This window comes from Puma concolor, chromosome D1, assembly GCF_028749965.1.
Source record: "Puma concolor isolate L17-30 chromosome D1, mPumCon1.1.hap2, whole genome shotgun sequence".
NCBI classification, from domain to species: Eukaryota; Metazoa; Chordata; class Mammalia; order Carnivora; family Felidae; genus Puma; species Puma concolor.
The window spans coordinates 2,081,591-2,108,305 of NC_141676.1; the positions used below are offsets into that span (position 1 = coordinate 2,081,591).

Consider the following 26,715-nt stretch of genomic DNA (forward strand, 5'->3'; position numbering starts at 1 on the left):
AACCAGAAAACGAGACCATCCGTGCCGACGGCATGGCCACAACGTAGTTTAAGGCTCTGTGTGTACCTCTACGCGCAGGTGCTCACACACACGTGCACACGCACACGCCCACGGCGGCACCTGACGGAGGAACGGAGGCGGGATGCCAGACGCTGCCTGCAGCCTGCCTAAAATACCGCGTTTATTAAAAAAGTGTAAAACAGGAAGACCGTGCAGCAGTCTGAGCAAAGTGGCGAATTTGGGCTTCCCCGACCCGGGGGATGCGGGGCCAGCGGAGCCGCCCGTGCGCCACAGCCCACACGTGCACACCTGTGCACACCTGTGGTCAGGTGTCCCCCCCGTGGCTCGCCCAGGCTGCGGGAGGTGGCGGGGGCGGGGGGGGGGGGCTCCACTGGCGGGTGTGGTGGGGTCCCGTCCAAACAGCAAACAGAATGAAATCCAAACGCTGTCTCCAGAGTGGCTCCGGCCTGCCCGGGAGTCCACTGGAGGCCCCTCTGTGCGCCTCGGGCAGCGCGGGTCGGGGCTCAGGAAGGAAGGGACTGTGCGGCAGGACGAGGGAGGCCCCGGGACCCCTGGTGGTTCCAGGTGGCTCCACACAAACTTCCCATTCACCCCTCCTGGGGAGTGACCGTGCAGAGCCTGGGCGGGCGCCCTGTCCCCCGCCTCCGTCACTCTCGCAGGGCGAGTGGGCGCCGGACGGGGAACCAGCAGGCCAGGTGAGCGGGGGCGGGGGGGGGGGACACGAAAGCTGCATTTGGCGGTAGCGTTAAGGCCGGCCCTGGGTGGAGGGCCCCACGGGAAAGGTCAGCACCTCCCCTGGAGGAGCCCGGATGGCCCCCCAGGTCCTTCCTGCGGTCCTCCTGCCGCCACGGGCCCCTCCAGCCACAGTGGCCGCGCTTGTGGGTCTGTCTGCCTCCCCCGGGCTGGCTTAAAGTGCTAGGTGCCTGGGAGGGAGGGCTGGGGCCGGCCCAGTTCTGCGGGCGATGCCCACGTTGTCCCCAAGGGGCTCCTATTTGAGGACGTAGTTAATGAGCAGCTGACACGCCATGAACACGCAGAGCAGGAACCAGGAGCGCGGGCTCTGTAGGAGGCCTGGGGCCGGCACCTGCCTGGCCCTCGCCGTGGAGCTCAGCATGGCCGAGAGGTGCCTGCAAATGGGGTGGAGGCTGAGCCAGGGCCCAGACAGGGGGGCCTCCCCTCCCCTCAGCGGACGGCTGGTCAACACAGGGGTCCCAGGGCAGGGTGGAGGCGGCAGGCACACATTCCAGGGAGGGAGGGGTCACGGCTGGGGCAGGGGGGGGCTCTTGTACCCCCTTTCCCATCCCGCTGTCGGCCTGAGCCGTCTCCCCCTCCCCCAAAGCCATACGTTGGAGCCTGACGCCCAGCACCTCAGAGGTGACTCTTTTTGGAGACGGATTTTTTCAAAAGGTAATTAAGGTAACACGGGGTCACCAGGGTGGGCCCTGATCCCGTGTGACCGGGGTCCTTGTAAGAAGAGGGGATCGGGACACAGACACGCACGGAGGGACAGCCCCGCGAGGACACAGGGAGAGGACGGCCGTCCACACACAGGAGAGGGGCCTCGGGGGGACCCGGCCCCGCCCACACCTGGACCTCGGGCTCCGGCCTCCAGGACGGCAGGGGGGACAGTGCATCCTGTGGTGCGAGCCCCGTCTATGCACGGCGTCACGGCCGCCCCAGGACAGCGACCCCCACCCTGGCCTCGGATTATCATCGTGTGCCTGGAAACTTCTGGCTATTCTCTGGCTACGTGCCTCATAGCCAGCCTCCTGTGTGGGGCCAGGCGGCTGCTCCCACGGCTTCCTTTCTGCTTCCAGGCCGGCGCCATGCTCCCCTCCCCCCCCCACCCCAACCAAGGGCAGTGCCTTCTGACTCACACTGACTCAACACCCAGGCTCCTCCAAGCCTACACCCTATGTCAGGCATCCTGCTATTCATGTTTTTAGCACAGAGCTAGGGGCCCCCTGAGCATCGCCAGCTCATCCTGTTCAGAGGGACCCCCTGCAGCCCCCACACCGCCCAGAGCTCCTTCATCCTGTCCTCATGACACCAGACCCCCGGCCAATCTTCAGGGTTCTGGCACCGGAGCGACATTCCGGATTCCAGAGCCCCTGGCGCTCTCCAGGCGGGGACCCTGGGAGCGAGCCTACCTGTGCAGCTCCTGCTGGGCCTCCTGGATGGACAGCACGGCCTCGTGCAGCGCCTGCAGCCGCCGAGCCTCCTTCCCACACCGAGGGCACGGGCTCTCGCTGCCTGGGGTGGCCGGCCGCACGTCAGGGGACCCAGGGGACAGGGGATGGAGGGGGAATCTAAGGTGAGTTGCGTGTCCCGGGAGCCAGCAAGGGGGCCCCAGGGCCACGCCGCACCTCTCGGGTGAGGCTAACCCCTCGAGGATTAGAAGCACGGGCGGCGAGGGTCCCCCCACAACCCCCACCCCCGGCCAAGCTCAGCTGGCCTCTGACAAGCCCTGGGACAGAGAAACGGCTGAGGCACAGCCCAACCTCCACAGAGGCAGGGACAAAGTCGGAGAGACACAGGGGCAGAACCGGAGGGTCACATGCGGACAGACACTGCCCAGCCCCGCCCCCCACGCTGCCCCTGCCAGCCACGGGAGCCACCCCCCTCCCCCCCCCCCCCCCCCCCCCGCCCAGAGTACAGGGTTGGGGACCGCTGCCCTCCACGCCCCTCGTCCGCCCCCGGGCTCAGGGAGGCGTGTGAGGGCCCCTGGGAGGAGGGTTGAGGTGGACCCTGTACCTGGACCCTGTACCTTCTCTGACCCCTCCCACCCAGCTCAGGAGGGCTCACCGGGGATGAAGTCACCGTCCTCCTCCTCTTCGTCGGAGAGCTCTGGGCAGGACTCGGGCGTGGAGCTGCTCTCCGTGACCTGGCTGTGGCCGGACGGCTGGTCGCTGGCCTTGCGGAGCCGCCGGTGTGGGCCGGGCCCCTAGAAAGAGGCAGAGCCACTGCCGCTGGGGGCCCGCCTGTGCCCACCCACACCCCCCGCTGGCCTCGTGCTCCGGCTGAGCCCCAGGGGCCCTGCCGGGGATGTGCCGGCCCGCGGACACGGCGGCACGGTTATGCCGGGACGGCTCTAGAAGGAGCGGCCGTGGCCGCTGGTCCCGTCTCACTGCGTGAGCTGACAGCTGGGGATCCCCCGGCACGGGGAGACGCGTCCAGAGGGACCTCCAGGATTGGCTGACCCCCAACGCTTCCCCAGAGTACAGGGGCGGCCGAGGCGTGGCCGGCCGGAGGGGCTGCGGAGAGGGTGGGGGGGTGGGGCCCGGGGGGCATCCAGGTGGAGGTGGCTGGGGCTGCCCGTCCGAGTCAGGGCTGAGGGGCGAGTCAGGGGTGTCATGTGGACGGCGAGAGACGTGGCCCCTGCCTGCTGGGGAGACTGGGGCCACCCTGCCTGTCCTGCCCGTGTGGCTGCCGGCCTCCAGCTGCGAGCACGCTGGCCCAGCAGATGCCGTTCTGTTCTCACAGACTCTGTGACGCGTGGGGTGGGTGGCACCCGTGGAGGACACCGCAGGCTTCCCTCACGGGCTGCGCCCTGGGGTTTCTCTCAGCAGACCTCTTGCTCGCCTCCTGGAGCCCCCCGCCTTCTCTCCCTGCTCTCCCTCGGCAGGCCGCTCCTTCCCCTACCTGACCGGGCCCCCAGGCTGCCCGGAGCCTCAGTTTCCCCATCGGCTGTCAGCCTCACAGAGGGCACCTCCGGGGAGCAGCGGGCCAGGAGCCAGCAGCCCCCGGCACCGCGCCCTGCACATCTGGCTGCCCCGTGAACCCAGCCTCCTGCGAACCCAGGCGTTTCGGGTGCCGTGCTGGGCGGGGCAGGGCAGGGGATGGGGGGCGCAGAGGAGGCCCTGCTGGGAGGGGGCGAGTGTAGGTGGGGGGGGGATACCGGAGGGGGAGGGGCGGGCAGGTAAGAGTGAGGGTGGGGGGCGGCCGCCACACCCACCGCCTGACGGTCCCCTCCCGCCGCTGAGGTCGACCCCGGGTGGGGACCCTGGGGGAGCTGACCTGGTGCCTGGGCCCCGGGCTGCCCAGGAAGGCGGTCCGGTGGGCCGTGGTCCCCCGCTGTACGGTGTGCAAGACCCCGTCTTGCTCAAACTGGCTGATGTCCTTCAGGGGATCCCAGGGGCTGTGGCTGGAGGGTCCGGAGGGTCTCCGTTGGCAGAGGCAGTGGCCCCTGGGGCGAGGGGACCCGTCCCGGCCCAGCCTCAGCCCCCCAGCTCAGCCCCCAGAGGGGGACTACTGCCTAGGCCTGTGTGCAGGGCCCACGGGAGGGGGCGGCCGCGGAGCCCCGGGAGGACCCTCCCGCCCCCATCCCTGCCCCTCCAGGGCAGCCGGGGCCCCGTGTGGAGCAGTGGCCCCGGGGCCCCCCCGGCACTCACTCCTCGTGCAGGTAGCGCCACTCCTGGGTGGCGGGGTCCAGGCGGAACAGCTGCGGTTTCCAGGGCGTGAGGTTCTGCTGGCGCTCGCGAGCCCGCTGCCGCTGTGCCTCCTCCAGCAAAAACTTCTCCCGTGTGGCCTTGTGCTGGTCGCCCTCGCCGATGGCCCTGGTGACGTGCTGCCAGAGCCTGCGAGCAGGGCACTCGCTCTGAGCCGGGGGCCCTGGGCTGTCCCGCCCACTTGGCACCGGAGGGGAGGCTTAGAGCAACCTCCACTTGGTTGCCTCCGGCGACAGGCAGCTCACTCTCTCTCCTAGGGTGCTGTTTACTACGCACAATGAGATGGTTCTTTCCTACTCTGAGCTCACACCTCTCGCCCGCAGGGTCCTCCCTGTGGAGCTGCTGGTCACCTGCGGGCAGTGACGGATCCCCAAGCCCTCCGTCCCTCCCCCCGGCAATTGCCCCAGCGGGACACGTCATCGGTCACGAGAGGTCGGCTCTGGTCCACCCTCCCTGCCAGCGACATCCTGGGACAAGCTCAAAGCACCGTAGCCCTGCCGACCGGGAGGACAGCCGCCTGCCCAGCCACCGCGGGCTGGGGTCCCGGGTCCCGCGGCCGCCGGCAGGCCTCACCTCTCCGACTCCAGCTCGGTCTGCTCCTCAAATAGCACCGTGTGCCGCTTCAGCCTCTGCCCCCGGACCTCCCCACTCGGGTTCCAGAAGAGCTCGGTGCTTCCTCGGCCCTCCTCCTTGATAAACACTTCTCTGTCCTGCCCCAGACGGCCCGGGCAAGGTCAGAGGCACTGGCCCCATGGCTGTGCCCGTGCTCCGGGGGCCTGCCTGCGCCAGCCTCTTACCCAGTGACCGGTGAGATGGGCCAGGACCTCCTCTCCGGACGTGATCTTCCCCGAGATCTGGTTGATGCTGGTGCTGCCCCCGAAGAAAGGCTGCGGGGACACCCCGCGACAGTGCTCCTGAGGGGTCGGTGGCCTCCCCTGGACCCTTGTGCCCCTCCGCGGGCCGGGGGAGGAGGAGGCCCCTTCCTCATGAGGGTGCAGGCTCCCCGCCCCCGGGACGTGGGAGGCTAGGATGCGACCCAAAGCTGGGGGCGGCCACGCTCACCCCAAGCCTCAGCTTCAGCTCGAGGATGCCCCCACGGTGTGCGCCCCATGGAGGGGAAGGGGTCTGGGCCTGTGCCGGCCCCACCGTGCGGCCTGCGGGAACCCCCTCCTCTCTCCTGGCCCTGGCTGTGCCACAGAGATGCCAAGGGCAGCTCCCTCCTCCCGTGGGCATCTGCTCCAGAAACCCCGGGGCACCAGAGGGCTCCTCCCTGCCCTGAGGTGGCTGGGGGTGTGGCGGCCAGTGCTACCTTAAGCTTGAATTCCAGCTCAACTTGCAAGTTGTTCTTCTCACACTCGATGGTCACTCTGCCTCCCAGCTCCATGGTCATGGTGCCATACAGGATTCCTGAAACACAGTCCCTGCTCGGTCCTGCCTCGTCGCCCCGACCCAGCCACGCTGACCCCGAGGAGGCCGGTGTCGGACCCCAGGACGGAGAGAAGGGGCAGGGTGGGGGAGAGGACAGGGGCCCCTGGGGGCAGAGTCTCTGGGATGGAGAGGAGTCGGCCAGGGGGAGCGTTACCCCGACCACACCTGGCTCCTCGGTGACCCTCTGCCCCCAGGGCTTGTGCTCCCAAGAGTTGCTCTGTCCAGGGAATGTCCTGCCCTTTGCTGGGTGCCTTCCTCCAGGATCCCCCCTTTCCAGGCTCCCAGGGCCCCCACGAGACGCTCATCGCCATCTATCATTTGCTCTGCAGTTTGGGCCCCGACGTGAGTTCCTACATCCTCCCGGCTCATGGCTGCGCCCGGGATTGGCCCGGCATATTTATTTAAAGTAACAAACGTATTTTTTAATTAACCTAGGAATGGATGAATCTTCCGTTTCTGGCCATACGGGAGACTTACTCTAACTAAAGACAAGAGCTGTGTTGTGTCGGTTGTAAAACACCTGGGCGTGTGGGATAACGTGGAAGAAAAAAAAAAGAGACGAGCCACTTGGAACAGAAAAGGGCTGGGAAACCCCCAAATCCCACGGGCACACCTGCGTGCTGCCCAGGATGGCCCTGCACCAAGTGGGGTGGGGTGCTGCAGAGCGGGGGGGGGGGGTGGGGGTGGTCCCCTCTCCGCTGGTGGGGACAGCGTCCCGAGACAGACACCAGCCTCCTCTGACTACACCTGTGGTTTAGACTTTGAAACCAGATAAACACTGCATTTCCACAAGCACTTAAAATATGACATTTGCCAAAGGAAAATGAAACTAAAACCAAGTGGGAATTTTTCTGGTAGTGTGATCCTGCAGGGGGATCAGTCCCCGGGACTTTACAGACCCCAGGGAGACAGGCCAAGATAAGAACAATCACCACAGAGAAAGCACAGAGCGCTTCTGGCCGTCATGCTATCGGGCTGGGTGGTCAGTGTCATTCTGACCGGTGTGCGTGGTGTGGGAGAGGAAAGGTGACCGCGGTGGTGTCACTTATAAAGGGGCTTTGTGGCAAGAGGGAGGAAGACGTTGCAGGTGCCCGGTCCCCAGGACTAAATAAAAGTCTGACGTCTGGGATCTGGATTGGAAACACGTAAACTCGTGATGTATTTTCATCTTAAAAAAAAAAAAACAAGATTAGCTACTGTTTAGTTACTGGAAAGTCCTAGAGACAATGACAAAGCACTCCTAAGAGGCAGGTCTGGCTTGCAGCTGTGATACCGAAACACCGTTTCCTACTGGCAGGAAGCTTGGCTTCCTGCAGAAATGCCTGCCTCGTGGTCTATGCCAGGAAGCGTCACGCTCCCGTGGGGCCAACCGGGAAGGAAGCGGGGTGTTAGGGCCCGAAGACGTCTTCCAAGAGGAGTCCCACACCCAGGTAGGAAGTCACTGAAGAGTCGAGTGCACCTTCAACCGACCAGTAAGGACCAGGGCGTCCGCACTGAGGGAGCCGGCCTGGGCGCTGCTGCCCTGGGCAAAGGGAGCCCCTCACCTTTGCAGTGGGCGTAGGGCATGGTGAGGGTGTAATCCTCCGCACGGTTCAGGAACGTGAGCGTGGCCTTGCCGTCCAGCAGAGCCGACAGGGAGTTCCCTGCGGAGATGCGGCCGGGGGAACCGGTGAGTGGAGACGGACCCTCAGGACCCCGGGGGCCCGCCCCCTAAGTCACAGGGTCTGAGCTCCCTTCCAGCAGGTGGAAAGAGGCCCCTGTCCCTCCAGCTGTGTGACTGTGGGGCAGCCAGGCCTCTCACTAACCCTGTGGGTCACTGAACCTCTCTGTGACTCAGATTCTGGAAAAGGCCCACCCAGGATGCCACACGTTAAGGTTGATTTCAGTTACCGAAGGGGGGATTTTCAGGGCGTAGGCTGCAAACGTTTGCAAACTAGCCCAACCCCCTGCTTGGGGTTTTTTTTTTTTTTTTTTTTTTTTTTTTTAATGTTTATTTATTTATTTTGAGAGAGAGAGAGAGAGGGAGAGCCAGCACAGAGCCCAACGTGGGGCTCGAGCTCACGAACCGTGACGTCATGACCCGAGCCCAAGTCAAGAGTCAGATGCTTCACTGACTTAGCCACCCAGGCGTCCCTACTCTGTTCGGATTTCGGGGAGACAGAAGCCATGAGCCACGTGGGGCCACAGAGCAAGTGCAGGGCAACTGAGGAGCTGCTCTTAAAACTTCATTTTGATCAATTTAAAGAGCCACACGTGCCTAGGGGTGCCGCACCGGACAGCCCAGCTCTAGACGGCACCTGTTGGCGCAGGTCCTTGCCCATGACCCTCACAGCGTCCCCGCAGGACGTGCCCTCCCTGCGGCTGAGGGGCGGCCGGGCTCTGCACAGACCCTGCCTCTCTCCGGGTCCCGAGCTCTTCACCACCCACGTGGTCCCTGACCCGGAGACGTGGGGAGGGAGACAAAGCCGGCCACCCCGTGCGGTCTTGGGGACCTCCGCATCCTATCATCCCCCAGCTGGGACAGCCCAGGGGAGCCCCCTCACCGTAAAACCGGGACTTGGCTGTGATGTTGCCGCTGATGCAGAAGCCGTCCTTCCTGTTACTGACATGGAAGGCGGACACGGGCGGGTGGTGGGACACCTGCGGGCAGAGGACAGAGGACAGTCCTCCCCGGGGAGGGCAGAGCCCGGCTTCCTGACGAGAAGCCCCCGTCCCCTGCCCCACCGCATCCCTCCTGGCCATTCCCGGCTCTCAGTCCCGCTGCCCAGGGAAGCGGAGGGGACCCCACGTCGGTGCAGAGCGCCCGGGGGGGTCAGGGTGTGCCGTCCCCTCCCGAGGAAGCACCTTCTGCTGTCCCGGGGCCTGTCCCCGACTGCAGCTCCCGGGAGGATCCCGACGGCGGCCGGGGGGCCGCCAAGAACGTGCGCTGGGGTCGGAGTGCCCACCACGGGCCCGGCGTGCCGCCTGGGAGCGGCCGGGCCTTACCTGCTCCGCGATGTAGAAGGTGTGGCTGCTGGTGTGGGGGTGGAACCAGCGGCAGCGGAAGGTCTCCCCCAGGACGGGGTTGTACGGCTTCTTGATCCCCTGCGGGCAAATGACCGAGAGGCGCACGTGAGGAACTGGGCCCAAGCAGGACGGGGTGTGGACGCAGGGACAACCTGGGGGGCTGCCCACTGCCCACCCCCATCCCTACAAGGGACGGCCTGCCTGGCCACCAGCACTGGGGGCAGCGCCCCACTTCTGCTTTGGGGAGAACACGCTTTGCCCGTGGTTTACGTTCTGGGGGGGCAGCCTATGAGGTGTCCTGTCCGGTTCCCGGCTCCGAGGGGGACCGGAGACCCTGAGCAGGTCACACTTTCCCTGGACTTTGGGTGAAACCAGCGCACAGCCTGTTCGAAGCCCCCAGTGGCTTCTATTGACCTTTTCAGTAGGACCCCAAGCCCCCAGCCCTGCGCCCCACTCCCCAACTCCGCTCGCCACCTTTCTGCTCCCGCAAACGGCCCAGGTTCGTCCCCGCTGCAGCAGGGAACAAGTTCCCGCTCAGGACAGCCCTCCTTCCGGGTCTCGGACCCCCTCATCGGATCGGCAGCAGCTGGCCACCCCTTCACGCCATCCAGCAGACCTCTGTGCGCACGCACGTGTGTGTGCCTGTATGTATGTGAGTGTGCGTGTGCACATGTGTGAGAGTGCCTGTACGTGTGTGCCTGTGAGTGTGTGCATGTGTGCCTTATGTCTGTCCATGTGTGTGTGCACATGTGTGCCTTACGTGTGTGCCTATGAGTATGTGTGTGCGTGCACACGTGTGCGTGTGGGTGCCCGTACGTGTGTGTACATGTATGTGTGTGCACACGCACATGTGCGTGCCTTACATGTGTCCATGTGTGTGCACATGTGTGTGCGCATAGGAATGTGTGCGCGCACGCACGTGTGCGTGTGTGCCTGTACTTGTGCGTGTGTGTGTGCACGTCAGTGTGTGCCTGTGTGTGTGTGCACGTGTATGTGCCTGTGTGCACGCGCGTGCCTATACGTGTGTGCGGGTGTGCATGTGTGTGCATGTGTGCTTGTACTTGTGCATGTGACTATGTGTGTGTGCACGTGCGTGCGTGTCAGTGTGTGCCTGTATGTGTGTACGTGTACGTGCATGTGAGCATGTGCACGTGTGCGTGTGTGCACGCACGTGTGTCTGTGTGTACATAGGAATGTGTGCACGCACGTGCGTGCATATGTGCCTGTACTTGTGTGTGTATGCACGTGTGTGCGTGTCAGTGTGTGCCTGTATGTGTGTGAATGTGTGCACCTGCGTGCCTATACGTGTGTGCGTGTGTGCCTGTATTTGTGTGCATGTGTGTGTGCGTGCACATGTGGGTGCCTGTGTGTGTGTACATGTACATGTGCATGTGAGCATGTGCACGTGTGCGTGTGTGCATGCACGTGTGTCTGTATGTGCATAGGAATGTGTGCGCGCACGCACGTGTGCGTGTGTGCCTGTACTTGTGCGTGTGTGTGTGCACGTCAGTGTGTGCCTGTGTGTGTGTGCACGTGTATGTGCCTGTGTGCACGCGCGTGCCTATACGTGTGTGCGGGTGTGCATGTGTGTGCATGTGTGCTTGTACTTGTGCATGTGACTATGTGTGTGTGCACGTGCGTGCGTGTCAGTGTGTGCCTGTATGTGTGTACGTGTACGTGCATGTGAGCATGTGCACGTGTGCGTGTGTGCACGCACGTGTGTCTGTGTGTACATAGGAATGTGTGCACGCACGTGCGTGCATATGTGCCTGTACTTGTGTGTGTATGCACGTGTGTGCGTGTCAGTGTGTGCCTGTATGTGTGTGAATGTGTGCACCTGCGTGCCTATACGTGTGTGCGTGTGTGCCTGTATTTGTGTGCATGTGTGTGTGCGTGCACATGTGGGTGCCTGTGTGTGTGTACATGTACATGTGCATGTGAGCATGTGCACGTGTGCGTGTGTGCATGCACGTGTGTCTGTATGTGCATAGGAATGTGTGCACGCACGCACATGTGTGTGCCTGTACTTGTGTGTGTGTGCACATGTGTGTATGTCAGTGTGTGCCTGTATGCATGTGAGTGTGTACACATGTGCATGCATGTGTGCACGCGCGTGCCTATACGTGTGTGCCTGTATGTGTGTGCATGTGCGTGTGTGTGTGCACGCATGCACTTCCCCCCGGAGACCGGAGGGCAATTTATTGCCCTCGGAGGCAATCGCTCCACAAGCGATAAAATGCCCTCAGAGGACGCCTGCCCCGCCCGTCCGAGCCCCGTCCGCAGCCTCCTGTCCGCTCCTCTCTGCCGAGCTGCCTGGATCGGGCCCGGAGCCACCCCTGCGGCGCCCCGTCTGCCCCGGCCAGCCTCCCAGACGGACGCTCCTTCTCTGCCTCAGCAGCGCCCCACCCAGGGCCGCCACGTGGGCGCGCACCCCGCCCTGCCGAGGGCCCCGAGGCAGTTAAGAGACCTTGGATCTGCTGTGTGACTCTGGGGCCGTCCCTCCCCTCCGCTGAGCCCCAGTTTCCCCTTGGGCGCAGTGGAGGAGCAGAACCAGAACCACACGGTCACGCCCGTGTCCCACGGAATCCCCTGAAGGGCCCAAGCGGGACCCTCCGGGTCTGAGAGACACAGTGGCCACACACAGCGGTGCTGGGAAAAGGGCTGTCGCCCCTGCACCTCAAGGAACCCCTGGGACCTGCTTTTCGTGATGCATCTTGGGAGTCATGGAAACCTTTCTGAGAACCCAAACTCGGGCTCTGATGAGCACAGGGCTGCTGGGGTTGCAGTGAGAGCAGGGGGCCCACAGCCCCACCCCTCCACTGGGCCCGCCCTCCCCGCCGGGGCCCTGACCTTGGGTTTCTTGTAGAAGCCTGACAGGTACCACCGCAGTACAAGCTTGATGCGGCTGTAGGCGTCCTCCTCCAGGGCGGCCCTGTGCCAGGACGGGAGAGGCCCCTCAGTCCAGGCCGGGATCCCCCAGGCCACCCTCTTGCCCTGTCCACCTTCCATCCACTTGGCTGGACACGGGCCACCGGGCCCCTCCCGTCCCGCCCAGCCCCGAAGCAGGGAAGCTGCCCGCCCTCCAACAAGGAATCCGGTTCTCCACCGAACTGGAAAGTGCCGGGGTGACCGCAATGCTGGGGCAGACAGGGTGCTGCTGGCTCGAGGGCTGGCAGGGCGCCTCTGCTTCCAGGAAGCCCTCCGGGGTACTCCCGCCCTCGCCCAGCTCCCGAGCCTCCCTCTTCCCAGCCTCCACAGCCTGCAGGGTTCGGCTTGAGGGCACCAACGCCCAGAGCTCGGGACACACAGAAGGTGCTCGGGGCTGGCCCCACGCTCACCTTTGATGGCTCCGGCCCTGACCTGACGGGCAGCCTGCCCCCCTCCTCCCTCTCGACCTGCTCCTCCTGGGGCCGGTCTTGGACACGGGGCCCGCTACGAGGCTGAGCTCAGCCGCGGACCCCGGGGCCCCTCCAGAAACATCCATGAAGGGGCCGGGGGCTGAGGGAGGCTGGGCTCTCCGGGTGCGCACGGGTAGGAGGGGCGCCCCCTGCTCGCTCACCTGGACAGCAGGTCGGCGTGAAAGTAATAGTCTGAGAGCTTGTCCAGGAAGGAGCGGGGCTCTAACACGAAGGTGGGCAGCACCACGCGGGACAGGTCCATGCCCGGCCGCAGCTGCCTCAGCAGAAGCCACATCAGACTTTTGTTCTCCTCGGACACAGTCTCCACCTGGGAGGCCTGGCCCAGCTGCCGATGGTGGAGGGTGGGGGGGGGAGGCTGCGGTCAGGCCCCCGGTCCATGCCTCCCGGGGGAGCGGGGACGGGGGGCAGGACAGGGGTGGCCGGCTCTGGGCGGGGGACGTGCGCTTCCTTGGTCTGGCCCCCGGCAGCCCAGCCGGCCTGTCTCGCCCGGTCTGGCCCGTTCTCTCCGGCGACCCCAACCCAGAGGGGCACGTGCTGGCCCAGGCTGGCTGCTGTCTGCCTCCACTCCTTGCCAGCCTGGCCGACCTGGGCCCTCCCCTCGGTCTGGGCGACCCCCGACTCTTGTGCGCGGGGTAGAGCCCGCCCATCCTGGCTGCTGAAACCCAGTGGTGCCAGGAGGCGCGGTGGGTACGGGGAGACCCCACCCCAGCCCATTCAATCTTCCCAGTGGCCTGGAGACATGGGTGCGGGGGGTGCTCTGGGCCTGCGCTTCCTTTAGAAATAAGGGTCCAGGGTCACACTGCCGGGTGGGGACCGCCCTGGCCCCCGCCTGTCCTTCCCAGTAACACACTCAAGGAGACAGAGCTGTGGGGGCTCAGGGCTTTGTCCCTCTGGGTCTGGGCAGCGGGGTCGGGTGGCTGCACCTCGCCGTCCACGCCGACCAGCAAACCCTGAGGCAGGCAGAGTCTCAGAGGGTCACGGAGGCATGGCCAGCTCCGTGGGGCGCTCATAGGACGGGGCAGTACAGCCGGGACACGGGGGAGTCCCACAAAGACCGGGCGGAAGTCTAGCCCATCATCTCTCCCCGGGGACCCCACCGTCTTCAGCCTTTGATGCCTCTGGCCTCGGGTGGATCTGGACTCAGCTGGTGTGTGTGTGTGTGGGGGGGGGTCCCCTCAACTGCCTACCCCTCTGAGCCCCGATGAGGCCCTGAGCTGGATTTGGACCCAGGTGGCCCCTGCACCCCTTCTTCCCAGACTTACTCCTCGCAGTGGCCCCTGGGCACTGGCACTGCGGTCGTCCCCACGTTACAGAGGGGACAGGCGACTTACCCGAGTTCACACAGCTGAGCTCGCACAGCACAGGCGGGCCGTGAACTCAGGGCTGTGTGTGTCTGTGGCCCGAAGGCAGCCACCCCGAGGGAGGCAGGATCGGTATCTGTCTCCACCCTGCTGGGCCGCCTTACACAAGCTGCTTTGCCTCTCTGTGCTAGCACACCTGTCCTGGGGCCCCTGCCAGGTCTCCCAGGTCCCTCTGTGGAGCCCAGCCTCGTCTGTGCTGAAGGGTCCCTCGGGCTGCCCGCTCTCGGCCCCAGGGCCCTCACGTGCATCTCCCCCAGTGTCACGGCCCTGACCCTACCCGGCCTCGCAGGTGCGTCGCCATCGGGCTGGGACCTGCCCGAACTCCTCCGATGTGTCTTGAGCCCCGCCCCTTGGCCCTCCTCCAGGGCTGCCCGGGACCAAGGCGCCCTTGTCAGCCTCCCGACAGAGGCTCCTCCCTAGTGGCTCCGGGTTTCTACCCCCACTCCTTGGCTTTCTAAAGGCCTCGCTGGACCTCGGCGGGCCCCCACCTAACCCCCCCAGGGTCTTCCCAAACCCTCAGCAGAGTCCTCACGGCCCCCTGGCTCTCTCTGAGTTGTGGACACCACCCTGGTCTGGTCTGGTCCCCCAGCACTCCCACCCCGGGCACTACAATCTCCTGTCCAGGGGCCAGCCGGGCACCGAGGCCTCTGTCTTTTCCGGGGAGGCGGGGGACGGGGCGACACCGGCCGCCCAGGTGGGGAGGGCTCTCACCTCCCCAAACTCCTCGTGGACCTGCTCCACATACGTGGTCCCCCCGGGCGCCAGGCCCTCCAGGGTCTCCGACTGGACACTCCTGCTCTCGTTCGTCTTTCCGCTGTGGTCCTGGGCCTCGTTGTCCGACTCCTCTGCGTTCTCCCTCTCCGACTTGTCCGAGAAAGCGTCGTTCTCCAGGGAGGAGCCATTCAGCCTGGAAGGGAGGGGCGTGCCGGGGGTCCCAGGTCAGGGGTGCGGCCTGGGCGCCCCCACCCAGGGCACGGCTCACTGCCAGCACTGCACCCACATCCTCGGGTCTAACCCAGTGTGCACGTGAAGAAACTGAGGCCCCCGGGCCCAGTCTGGGTGAAGGAGGCTGCCTCCTGACCTCGGGGTCTGGTGGCCAGACCTCCATGGTGCCTGCCCCCCGCCCCACGTACAAGGAGACCCGTATGTGAGTCCCGGTGACAGCCAGGGTCCTGGGGTCCCCAGCAGGCCGGAGACCCGGGCTCGACCCCTGCCCACCGCACCCCTGCTCACGGGCACAGGTCTTGGTCGTGGATGGTGGCCGAGGGGGGCAGCCCGCAGAGCGAGGGGGGCGACGCATCCGGCGAGGACCCGGGCTCCCCGTCACGGCCCTGCTTGCACGAGCTGAGTCGCAGGAGGCTGGAACAGCGCAGAGCCAGCTCTAGGGCGTCGAGCCAGCAGCGGCCTGCGGGGGGGAGGGGGGGTGAGCCCACTGCGAGCCCGGGAAGGGCCCCTCCCCTGTGCGTCCCCCACCCCCCTGGAGAGCCTTCCCAGGTGCCCCCGCCACGCAGGTGCACGTGGGCGAGTGCGGGTGGCAGACGTGAACAAGGACGGGGCCTGGCGGCCAGCCCCCGCCTGACTGGGGGAGACAGGAGCCTGGGGCAAGGAAGACGCCCTTCCCTCCCTCAAGGTCACACCTGAGCAAGACCCAGGCACCTGCAGCTTCTGCACACGGGGCCCTGCCTGACAACAGCCGCCTGCCCCAGGCCTGGGGGGCAGGGGTGCGCCTCAGGGGCCCCGGGGCTCCTGGTGGCCCACGGCACAGGCCAGGACAGTGGGCGGCAGGCTGGGGAGGGGGCTGCTGAACGTGGCAGGCAGCCAAGGGCGTCCTGGAGGGAGGGTGGCCCTGAGGCAGAGCCGGCCCGATCCACCCGCCCCCCATCCCTGCTGCCTTCCTGGCGGAGGCTGCCAGCGGGTGAGACCAGCACTGCTCGCATGTCCCAGGCGGCGCTCACAGCTGTGGGGACGCCTGTCCGCCACGGTGACCCCCGGTGTCCTGGTGGGATTACTAACAGCGGCCTTTCCACTCACGAGGGCGTCTATGCCCGCACATCATGTGATCAAGCGTTATTCCGAGAGAAGCTTCAGGGGTTCGAGGCGTGGGATTAAGGACAGTGACGATACCTCCCTAGTCTGGGCCTTCAAAGTGCGGCCTTTCGGAGAGCGTGACTCTCATTCCCTAACTTTGAAACCCACAGAATCCTTTGGGGGGCATCCTGGGCCTGGGACCGGGAGGCGAGGGTTTGCAGGGACGGTGGCCCCTGGTTCTCACAGGGGCACCCGGGGTCCTACGGGGTTTCACTGCAGGCTTGATGGGAGCCCGAGCGCCCAGCCCTGGGGGCAGAGGTGGGGGTCACGGGAGCAGCCCCCGCAGGAAAGAGTGGGGACACCGAGGCCTGCTGAGCTCGGGGCTCGCCTCGTCGTTGCCACAAAGGACCAGACACCCCGAATGCTACGCATCCTTTGAGGCCCATTCCCGGGCCCCCTCCTCGTCCTCCAGAAAGCCCACCCTCATACGCACAGGGGATGTGGACACCGTCCCTCCCTGCTCACGGCCCCCCCACCCATCTGGGACCCAGCTCACACTTTAGTCCGATCTGCCTTGTCTGACAGTGGGCTGCTCTCCTTCCCCTGAGACCACGGGCTCCACGAACACGGGGTGGGGGGGGGTCCCTCCTGGGGTGTGGACGGGACAACGTCCACCAGCCCCGCCCCCCCACCGCTCTGGGCCCCGAGGGCTTGAAAGAGGGGCAGCTGCATTTCCCCAGAGCCGCCACTAGAGGGCGCTCCAACAACGCGCGCCGCACTCGGGAGCCCGGGAAACTAGATGGCTCTCCAGACCTCAGGGCTTCCTTGGGGACAGTGTGCCCGTGCCTCAGTTTCCTCGTATGTCAACGGAGGTGAAAACAGTAGAACCTGCTGATTCGACGGGGACTGGCATGTGCGTGGCGCTCAGCAGCTGCCATCTGGTTGCTTTAAATAAGGTCACTGGGTAGTCATTACAACTGGGTGGCCGGCCAGTATTCATGTTTTGGCCTGGGGAAACTGAGGCTCCGAGAGGTAACTAGTGGATGGCAGGCCTGCCTGGCCCAAGCCCAGGCTTGTCCCGTGACATCTGCCTGCGTCCTGCTTGGGCGGCAGCGGGAGGGTCTGGACAGGGGCCGCGTGCACCTGGTCTGCGATGCCCCCGGGGCGCCCACTCCAGGCGGGGCCCCACCAGGGAGACCCACAGGGCAGCGGGGGACTCACCATCGGACTCTGAGGCGGCCCTGAAGATCAGGTAGCTGCTGGGGAGGGGCTGTGTGATGGAGCCCACACTCTCGCCTTTGGGGCCCTGGAGAGACAGAGAGCCGGCGTCAGCCGAGGGGACACGCAGGCACGGGCGGAGATGCGGGTCACGAGGAGTCACGCAGACGCGCACTGAGACACACGCGGCCTGAGGACCCCCAGGTGGGGCCAGACCCCCAGCCACGCGGACGCAGCAGGCAGCGAGAGGAGAACGAGCCCGCGGCTCGGTCCCGGGCTCTCCTGCGGCTCTGGAGTTCTCTCCGTCTTCGGGTGGCCGTAATCGGCACGCGCACGTTCGGGGTGCCCGTTCAGCGAAACGATGAGTAACTTTTTACAGCAGAAGTATACCCCCTGCAATCTCTGGGACATACCTACACTAAAAAAACCATTTGGGTGTTCGTCTGAAATCCTGCCGTACCTGGACATTCTGGATTTTATCTGGCAACCTGACGGGCAGCCTCCCGGTTAGGAAGGTACAGCAGGGAGGGCTGGGCTAGGAGCGGCTCACACGGCCCGATTCCTCAGCCTCTGCGCATCGCCGTGTGCTCCGCCCGGGCCGCATCTGGTCCCCGGCCGCCGAGAGACCTAACCCACGGCCGGGTGGGGGCCGGGTGGCGATGGGCCCACAGAGCAGTTGAGATTAGGCTCCTGGCCGCCCCTCGGCGCCCGTCTCTTACTCGGCCTGCCTGCGGGGCCTCGCTCCTCCCGGGGTCCGACCCCCCCTCCCTGAGCCCTGGGGCCCCCCCGGAGGTACCTTCACGGCCCAGACGGACTGGTCCAGCGGGTGGAATAGCTTGAAGCAGAAGCCGTCTTTCTTGGAGGGCCGCTCGATGAGCTCGCAGCAGTGCAACAGGACGGTGCCCACCCACTGGCCCACCTTGGGCGTCTTGTAGATGAGCAGCACGCCAGGCTTCAGCACGCACCACAGCTTGGTCCAGCTCTTCAGCGTCCCGCGGATCTGTGGGGAGGGGCACGGCTGTGGGGGGGGGGAGGGCGGCGCCCCGGGGGCACCCGGACAGCTTGGGGGCGGAGCTGGGCGGTGGGCGAGGTCCTCGGGCTTTGACAAGGAGCTCAGAAATTACAGTGAATCCAGAGAAATGAGGCACTGCAGCCAGGAGCAGGTTTCCGGGTGAGGTTCAAGGCCAGATCGGAGCCCCTCCCCCCGCCCCGGAGGACCCAGCAGCCGATGGACTATTGTGATTGTCACCTTTGTAAATTTTGGAGTTGGTCAGTTCTTTTCTCACTCCAGAGAAGTATTTCACTGTAGCGCCTGATTTTTTATTTTATGGGGGGCCAAAAGGAGCCCATGCCGGCCCAAGTCCTAGGCAGGTGACCAGGTGCTGGTACACCTGTCTCGGGGGTCCTTGGTGGCAACCCCGGGGTTCAGCAGCTTTCCCACCACCTTAGGGGGGGCAAAAAGAAGTCCCAGGAGCTGAGAGAACCACCATCCCCCCCGTCGAAACACAGACTCTAAGCCCAACCCGTGAAGCTGTGATACGGCCTCCCCTCCCCCGCACCCTGGCACGGGCCTTCGTGGCATCCTGGGACCCCCATCCACAGGCCAGGAGCCCCCCCCCCGCCACCTCAACTGGACACAGGGTCTCTGCAGATTTCAGCGGGTGAACATGAGGCCACATTGGAGCCGGGTGAGCCCTGATTCAATGACGTTTGGACACAGACACACGGACACAGGAGGGGCCACGTGAAGACAGGCAGAGGCTGGAATCAGCAAGCCACAGCCCAGGGCTGCCTGGAGGCCCCCAGAAGCTGGGGAGCAGGAAGGATGCCCCACTAGGGGGCGGGGCGGCCCGGTCCACACCGGATTTCAGGGGCCAGCCCCCGGAACTGGGGGAGAACGCATTCCTGTGTTTAAGCCCCCAGCCTGTGGTCCTTTGCTGGGGCCCCCACGGGACACTGATCCAGACTCACAGCAACAAACATGCCCAACTGCCTCCTGGGTGACTCTGCAATGTCCCCTGGGAAGGCCTGAGACTGGGACAACGTGCCCGCCCGTCTGGCCTACCTTCAGGCTGTCGGCCATGATGACCACGCTGGGGTCCGTCAGGGCGCTGAACAGCTGCTTCGTGGCGCGTTTCTTCTCCTGCCGGTAGTTCTCCTTCTGCGCCTGGGCCCAGGGAACCCAGTGGGCGGGTCAAGGGAGAAGGCCCTGAGCTGGCCCCCGCCCCCGCTCCTCCTGCCAGCCCGCCGGCCCCCCGGGGCTCCCGCTGTCCAGTCTGGGGCGGGGGGGGGGGGGGGGGGGAGACGTGGGGGTGGGGAGGTGGCCAGAGCACAGCCCGCCCCCTCCCGCTGGCAGGCCGGGCCGTGGTGACCTCACTGGCCCACCCACCTGACAAATGACACACTTGTGTCCCCACTTCCTGGGCCCGTGCCCACCTTGAGAGCTTCCTTCTTGGTGACCTTGGCTGTTGGGGACACACATTCCTTGTCGGACCCATTGTATAGCCTGTATTCTACCTGCAAAAGAGATTCAAGTTGGGGAGAGATGGAGCATCAGTGTGCACTCTGGGGCTGCAGAGGGCTGGGGGGTGGCCAGGTGCACTCTGGGGCTGCAGAGGGCTGGGGGGTGGCCAGGTGCATTCTGGGGCTGCAGAGGGCTGGGGGGTGGCCAGGTGCATTCTGGGGCTGCAGAGGGCTGGGGGGTGGCCAGGTGCATTCTGGGGCTGCAGAGGGCTGGGGGGTGGCCAGGTGCACTCGGGGGCTGCAGAGGGCTGGGGGGTGGCCAGGTGCATTCTGGGGCTGCAGAGGGCTGGGGGGTGGCCAGGTGCATTCTGGGGCTGCAGAGGGCTGGGGGGTGGCCAGGTGCATTCGGGGGCTGCAGAGGGCTGGGGGGTGGCCAGGTGCACTCTGGGGCTGCAGAGGGCTGGGGGGGTGGCCAGGTGCATTCGGAGGCTGCAGAGGGCTGGGGGGTGGCCAGGTGCATTCTGGGGCTGCAGAGGGCTGGGGGGTGGCCAGGTGCATTCTGGGGCTGCAGAGGGCTGGGGGGTGGCCAGGTGCATTCGGGGGCTGCAGAGGGCTGGGGGGTGGCCAGGTGCACTCTGGGGCTGCAGAGGGCTGGGGGGGTGGCCAGGTGCACTCTGGGGCTGCAGAGGGCTGGGGGGGTGGCCAGGTGCATTCAGAGGCTGCAGAGGGCTGGGGGGTGGCCAGGTGCATTCTGGGGCTGCAGAGGGCTGGGGGTGGCCAGGTGCATTCTGGGGCTGCAGAGGGCTGGGGTGGCCAGGTGAGCTCTGGGGCTACAGAGGGTTGGGGGGGGCAGCCAGGTGCATTCTGGGGCTGCAGAGGGCTGGGGGTGGCCAGGTAGGCTGGAGGCCAAGAGAACCAGAGAGGTCAGAGAAAGGTACTGTCCTCACATCTGTCCGACACCCTCTGTTCAGATTATCGGCAGTGGTGGGGGCCAAGGGTACAGAGACGGACAAGTCAGGGAGGCTGAGGACAGCAGGTGGACAGGAGCTCAGAGGTGCCGGGAAGCGTCCACCCTAGCCACTGCTGTGTGTCCAGCCTCTGGGGGGGGGGGCACACGTGCAGAGGGGACTCTCACTCCTGGTGCCCTGGGAGCTGCTGAGTGGTGGGCAATGCCCAAGCCCTGTCCTGAGCCCAGACCAGAGCCGAGGACGAGGCACAGCCTGCCAGGCCCGCTGGACACGCTGCACGGGCTGAGAGCAGTAATCCAGGATCTGGGGCTGGAAGGGGCTGCGGTCCTTTAACAGATAGAGAAACTGAGGCCCTGCGGGTGGAGAAAAGGCCAGGACTAAAGGCTAAGAGGCAGAGGGCGGAGCAAACTGTGGCCCGAATCCCGCCCCCCGCCCCCTTTCTGTTCAGCCTGTGAGCTCAGAACGGTTTCAACTTTTTAAGTGGCCAAAAAAAAACCATCCAGAGAATACTATTTTGTGAGACGTGAAAATCATATGGTTCGTGGCCGCTTCTCCCCTGAGAAGCTTCAGAAGCTTCAGGCCCTGGGGGTGGAAAGGAGGCGCAGGCCACCACAAGTGACAGAGCTGCGAGAGCCGTGGGTCATCGTCATTGTCCACATCCCGCAGATGAGACTGTGGCACAGAGAGGCTCCGAGCCTGCCCAGGGTCACACAGCTCGTGAGGGCCGAGCTGGGGCTGAGTCGCAGGAAGGACAGGAGTGCCTGCGGCCTCTAGAGCCAGTCTCGGAGCTGAAGCTCGGGTGACAGCGTGCATGTCAGACTTGGCGGGTGACAAGCCTCTGGGGGCTGGGACTGAGCTACAGAGACGTTCCCGGTTGTCCTCCTGGGGAGCCGGGCCTCTCACGCACCGTGCCCCAGCCCCCTTAGCACATGCTGTTCCCCCAGCCTGGAATGCTGTTCCCTGTCGCTGGGTCCTCAGGCCCCACTGAGCCACTCCCGAGAAGGAAGACAGCTCTGACCGCCCTGCTGCCTTCAGACCCTGACATACCTGCCCCTGGCCGGCCCCACGCCGTTTACAATTACCGCCACGCAGGCAGTCCTGTCTGTTGTCTAGAACTCCTGCCAGGGAAGTTACATCCCAGCACACACCCCACCCCGGCAGCTGGGGGTTTGGTGAGCATCCTGGATGAATGAATGAGTGAATGAATGAACGATCCTGCCACCCAGCTCTCCTCCAGATGTGACTCAAAGGAGTGGGGTTTGCTTTAAGCAACAGAGGAAGAGACACAGGCTCTGGGGCCTGGGGACCGGGGGAGGGGTGGGGTGGGGTGGGCCAGATGGAGCAGAACAGAAGTACTTGCAGTCACGTATCTGACCAGAGTCTGAGGTCTGGCATATATAAAGAGCGCTTACAACCCAACAACAAAGACAACACAACTCGAAGGCGGGCAGAGAACCCGAACAGGCATTTCTCCAAGGGGACATCCGGTCGGTCAAGAAGCCCCGGATGGATCATCAGTCATTAGCAACACGCAAGTCAGAGCCGCCGGGAGCACCACAAAACGATGGAGGAGAACCCGGAAAGTACAAACGTGCTGAGAACGTGAACAAGGGGAGCCCTCCCTCGTCGCTGGTGGGGTCGTGAAACGGTGCAGGGGCTGTGGAAACCAGTTTGGCATTCCCCGAAAAGCTGAACACAGAATGCTTTAGAATTCCCCATGACCCCAGAACGACCGTCTGGCCCAGCAACAGAACAGGTAAGGCTCTGAAGGGTTTCCGTCTGGGGGGACAGAGAGGTTTCGGAACGACTCAGCACCGAGCACCCACTAAACACCACTGAGTTGTGCACCTAACACAGCGGGTTTGGGGATGTTTGACTTGGCCCCACGAGGAAGATGACAAGATCTGTATTAGCTTGTATCTTTTCCCAAGCCGCGTCCTCACAGCAGCCCCAGGTTGCCCTACGGCATCTGGGGTCCCCCCGCCAGGGGCCGACACGTTACGGGTGGCCTTGTCTCGTCTGGCGCTGTCCCCCCCCCCGCCAGGTCGGACGCACCAGGAGAGCAGGACGTCGTTCTCTCCGTGAGCCCGACGCAGCACCCCAGCAGCGCGTGCCCCTCGGGAGACGCTCAGACACGGTTACGGAACAGACCGGATCTGAAATTTGAACCAAGTCAAGGGTTGCTGCCAGTGGCTGTGTTTTATTGGCTCGTAGAAAGACACAGCTGTGTTTCCAGTGTTGTTACGCCATAAACTTGTGTCTTGAGAAAATAAATAGCCCAAGTGGTCCACCCCTGCCAGGGAACAGCATTGAGCCTTAAAAAGGAAGGGCGTTCTGACACCCGCTACAGCGTGGATGGACCTCGAGGATGTGATGCTGATTGAAACAGGCTGGTCACAGAAGGTCAGATCTTGCGGGATTTCACTCGTACGGGGACCTCACGGACTCACATCCATAAAGACAGAAAGCAGACAGTGGGCGTTGGGGCTGGGGGAGGGGGTGGGGGGGTAGTGTTTTAATGGGACGAAGTTTCGTTTCGGAAGACGGAAAGTTCCGGTCGCGGATGGGGGACGGCGGCACAACAGAGTTGAACGTGCTTAATGCCACCCGGAGCTGCGTGCTTAGAAATGGGTAGGGCGGTAAATCTGGGTTATGCGTGTTATACTGTAATTAAAAATGAAAAAATTAAATTAAATACAAACAAGTAAGCAAATAACTATGCTCTGACTCCTCCTCCCCAGCTGGCGGCCCTGGGGGCCAGGGAAGGGACATGCGGTCTCCAGCAGGTGGGGGGCACCCACCAAAGGTTTGGTTTCTTCTTCACCCGAGGCAGACACAGGGACAGACCACGAGGGCCACAGCAAGCCCTCCTTTGCTGGATGAGGCCACGAGGCCCCAGGGGAGCAAGGCAGTCACTCGAGATCACACGGGGTCGCAGGTGGTCGGGCAGGGGGCCAACCGCCTGTCTGTCTGCACTGCTCCCCAGCCCCACGGCAAGAAGCCAGAGCCACCAACCCCCGTCAACGTCTGGGGACCCTGGCCTGAGACCCTCTGGGGGACAGAAGGGTACGCCTAACACCCTCCACGCACTGCCCGGGCCTCGGCGCCCGCCCTGGACCAGAGGTTCTGCCTGGAAGGGCACAGCCGTGCCTGGGCCAGGAGAGGCTGGCCTGGGAGGCCCGCGGGGGGTGTGGGCGCGTGGGCTTCCAGAACTCGCCCTGCGGAGGGTGTACCTGGTGGAGGGAGCGCCGAGGCAAAGGCAGAGGGAGGGGAGGCTCGGCGGTTTGCCTACAGCAGAAAGACTCCACGGACTCCTCTTAGAATCTCCTGTCCCCCAATGCCACCGAGCAGCCCAAGCCTTGGTCCGGCCCCGGGCCTCCCCGGCCCGTGTTTTGCCACAAAGGCGGCTTCGATGACACAGCCCATGGCACTGTTTGTGACTCCGCCCCAGCCGTCCTTCCCAGACGTGCAGGCCGGGGTTCAGAGCCACTCCTCCGGGCCCGCGTGGGCTGGGGACGGTGGGCTGTCCCCTTCCTCCCACGGCCAGGCTCTTACCGGTGGCCCCTTGGTGGCAGAGCCCGGGGTCGGGGGCCCTTCGTCCCTCGGCAGCGGCTGGCCATTGGGCTCCAAGTCCTTCCCTGCAAGAGAGCAGCTGCAGTGAGGACCTGGGCACAGGGAGGAGCCCGAGACCCTGGGCGCGGACCGTCCTTCGAGGACCGTGAGGCCAGGCCCCTGCTTTCAGGGGAGGAACGCGGTGTCCGGGTTTGGAGGCCCATGGTGGGTTCAGGGCGCCCGGAGCGCGCCTGGCCTGCCCCCCCTCCCTGACCTTCTGGGAGCTGGACTCTGGGAGGGAGGTGGCCGGGCACTGTCCCTGCACCCCGACCTGGCGGGTGCCTGTTTTCCTGCTTGCTTGAGGGCGAGGGAGAGAGAGGGGAGGCGTCCGGATTCAGTCCCGGGGAGACAGCTGCCCTGGCCTAGCTCCTTCTGTCCTGAACGGGGCTTCCGAGGCTGCGGTTTATGGGCAGGAGGAAGAGGGGCTGGTCTCGGGCTCGCAGCCGGGTCCCTGCGCTGAGGAGCAGAGGTGGTAGCCGCTGGGGGAGAACCATCCCGGTGGGGCGGGGACGCAGGTGTCCCCAGACCCAGCCCTGGCAGGGGCTCCACAGACCCACCTCCCGGAGCCCCTGGGGGGCCGGGGGGCCGGGGACCGAGAGCCGTGCCCTGCAGAAGAGCCAGTATGGCCACCTGGGGAAGTGATTCTGTCCTGGGGGGCCCGGCTTCACCTAGGGCAGCAAAGGCCCTAGGACAGAGGCCACTCAAGGTGCCCTGGCCTTCCCGCCCCGGCAGGGATGCTGCCTCGCTGCCTCTGCTTCTGCAAAGTCCCCTGCGCCCTGACCCGAGGCCCTGGCTGGGCGGTGAGCACGGGGCTTTCCCCACCTCCAAGGTGCCCTCTCCTCCAGGCCCCCTCGATTCAAGGGCTGTCCTGGGGGGCTCCCCTGGCCTCTGTCGCCTCCCAGTGTGGGTGACGCCTGCTGGGGGATCCTCCTAGCTCAAGGGAGCTCCTCCTGGAACTGGCTCCTCTCCTCCGTCCACACCTGCCTCCTCACCCCTGCCCCCAGGACCTGCCCCCCCTCCTGAGAAAAGGTCTTCACCTGCCGGGTCCCACACTGCATGGGGTGGCCACTCTGGGGACCAAAGACCTCTGAGACCGGCCACCAACTGGGATGTGTCCTTCCCACCCCCTCCACCCCCCCTCCCGAGAGGGCATGGGAGCAGAGAACAGATGTCAGCTTTATTTCCCTAGGTGTCCTGTGCCCTGGCCCGTGTGACCTGACATGGCATGTTCCTATCTGCTCGTGAGACTGGGTGGGATGTCCCCAGAAGCCCCTCATGTCCTGACAGCCTACTGGCCTGAGGCTCTCCCGGTGGCAGGTGGGGGCAGGACGGACACTGCGGCCGGAACAGCTGGGGCGTCCCTCTCCTCCCTCCCGAAGCTGGCAGCGGCCGAGGGGCGGGCAGGCCGAGGAGGCGACGTCTCCCAGGATGGGGAGGGAGGCGGGCCCTCTGGGGCAGCAGTCACAGACACGCAGACGGTGCTCAGCTTGGGCTCTGCTGGGCGGGCCCAGAGGAACGAGGAGCTGGGGTGGCGGGGACCTGGGGCCGGGCAAGCACCAGCAGGTACGGGTGACCCTGTCCCCTGCGTGCTCAGTGCTTCACCCACCGGCGGCCTGAGGGCACCCAGTCTGGACTGTTCCCTCCCAGAGCCCAGGACTCCTTTGTAACTGGGAGCTCACATCCCCATTTCACAGAGGAGGAAACTGAGCCCCAGAGAGGCCCTGAGGCTGGCCCAGGGTCGCCCAGCCAGAACTGGGGCGGGGGTTCAGGGGGCCTGTCTCAGGAGGGCAGGTTTGGGGCCGCCACACCACACGGCCTCTCCACGGACGAGCTGCCCCATAACCCCGGCGAGGGAGCCCCCTGCTGACCTCCCATGACGCCACGGTGGATGGGGCTTAATCGCCCTCGCTGACCAGGACAAAACCCGGGAAGCCGCGGGCACTGACCTGGGCCGAGGGGGTAGAGCTCATTCTCTCCACTGAAGACCAGATTCCGGGTGAGCTTCCGGGGGTCGGTTTTCTGGGGGGTGGAGGAAGGTGGACACAGAGAGAAACGGCGCCTGAGGAAGGCCTCCTCCTTCATGGCCTGGGCGCTGGGAGGCTTCTGGAAGGAAGGACAGGAGAGAGGCGGTCACACCTCACGCTGAGACCGGGGAGCCCAGGGGCCGGCGGGCAACCTCCCACCCGCCCCGTCTTAGAGGCACGGAGACACTTCCCGGAGTCGGGAGTGGAGGGCGTCACCCCGTCTTATACTCAGGCCCTCACTTGGGGCGTCTCAGGAGTGGATGAGGAGGGCCTGGCGGGGGCGGGGAGGGGGGGGGGCGGGGAGGGGGGGCGGGACCCACCGGCAAGTGGTCGCCCGGGGAAGACCACGCCCCCGTGGGAAAGACCACGCCCCCGCGGGAAGCCCCGCCCACCCAGACAAGCCCCACACCTTGCTCTGGGGACACCGCACCCCCAGGCCAGCACTCCCTTGGCTCTGCAGGACCCTGGCTGCAGCCAAGTGGACCTGAGATGTGCCATGGACCCAGGCCAGGCCAGGCCACCAGACCCGCCCTCCCCGGTGACGGAGCCATTCGAGGGGAGATGGCCGCTGACGCACCCAGGGGAGGCGGCCGAGAGAGAAGGGCTGTGCGGTCCACAACCCAGAGCGCCAGGGGCAGCTGGCCCCGCCTGCACATCCTGCCTCCTGCACCCCCTGCCCCTGGCTCTCCTCCCTCCGCCTCGGCTCCTCCTGGGGGTCT

At 65.3% G+C, this 26,715-nt stretch overlaps 1 protein-coding gene and 1 long non-coding RNA gene across 5 annotated transcripts in view; both read right to left on the reverse strand.

Moving 5' to 3' along the window:
- Positions 1-153: 153 nt before the first annotated feature.
- OSBPL5 (oxysterol binding protein like 5) overlaps positions 154-26,715 on the reverse strand; it is a 55,248-nt gene continuing 28,686 nt past the window's right edge. For all 4 annotated transcript variants that reach the window (XM_086676608.1, XM_086676607.1, XM_086676610.1 and 1 more), the window contains exons 2-22: positions 25,919-26,075; positions 23,916-23,998; positions 19,366-19,446; positions 18,995-19,096; positions 17,726-17,929; positions 16,933-17,017; positions 14,917-15,088; positions 14,395-14,590; positions 12,463-12,647; positions 11,754-11,835; positions 8,883-8,981; positions 8,441-8,537; positions 7,442-7,540; positions 5,779-5,876; positions 5,267-5,356; positions 5,043-5,179; positions 4,413-4,598; positions 4,039-4,165; positions 2,827-2,965; positions 2,172-2,274; positions 154-1,148 (exon numbers count right to left, since the gene is read on the reverse strand). In XM_086676608.1, the coding sequence (XP_086532734.1) occupies positions 1,010-1,148; positions 2,172-2,274; positions 2,827-2,965; positions 4,039-4,165; positions 4,413-4,598; positions 5,043-5,179; positions 5,267-5,356; positions 5,779-5,876; positions 7,442-7,540; positions 8,441-8,537; positions 8,883-8,981; positions 11,754-11,835; positions 12,463-12,647; positions 14,395-14,590; positions 14,917-15,088; positions 16,933-17,017; positions 17,726-17,929; positions 18,995-19,096; positions 19,366-19,446; positions 23,916-23,998; positions 25,919-26,054 (2,640 nt within the window). In that variant the 5' untranslated portion in view covers positions 26,055-26,075 and the 3' untranslated portion in view covers positions 154-1,009. The remainder of the gene's footprint in view (positions 1,149-2,171; positions 2,275-2,826; positions 2,966-4,038; positions 4,166-4,412; positions 4,599-5,042; positions 5,180-5,266; positions 5,357-5,778; positions 5,877-7,441; positions 7,541-8,440; positions 8,538-8,882; positions 8,982-11,753; positions 11,836-12,462; positions 12,648-14,394; positions 14,591-14,916; positions 15,089-16,932; positions 17,018-17,725; positions 17,930-18,994; positions 19,097-19,365; positions 19,447-23,915; positions 23,999-25,918; positions 26,076-26,715) is intronic.
- On the reverse strand, positions 22,541-23,909 carry LOC147576307 (uncharacterized). Its single transcript, XR_015240641.1, has 2 exons — positions 23,594-23,909; positions 22,541-23,024 (listed from the first exon to the last, which is right to left on the reverse strand). It is a non-coding gene; the product is annotated as an uncharacterized LOC147576307 (long non-coding RNA).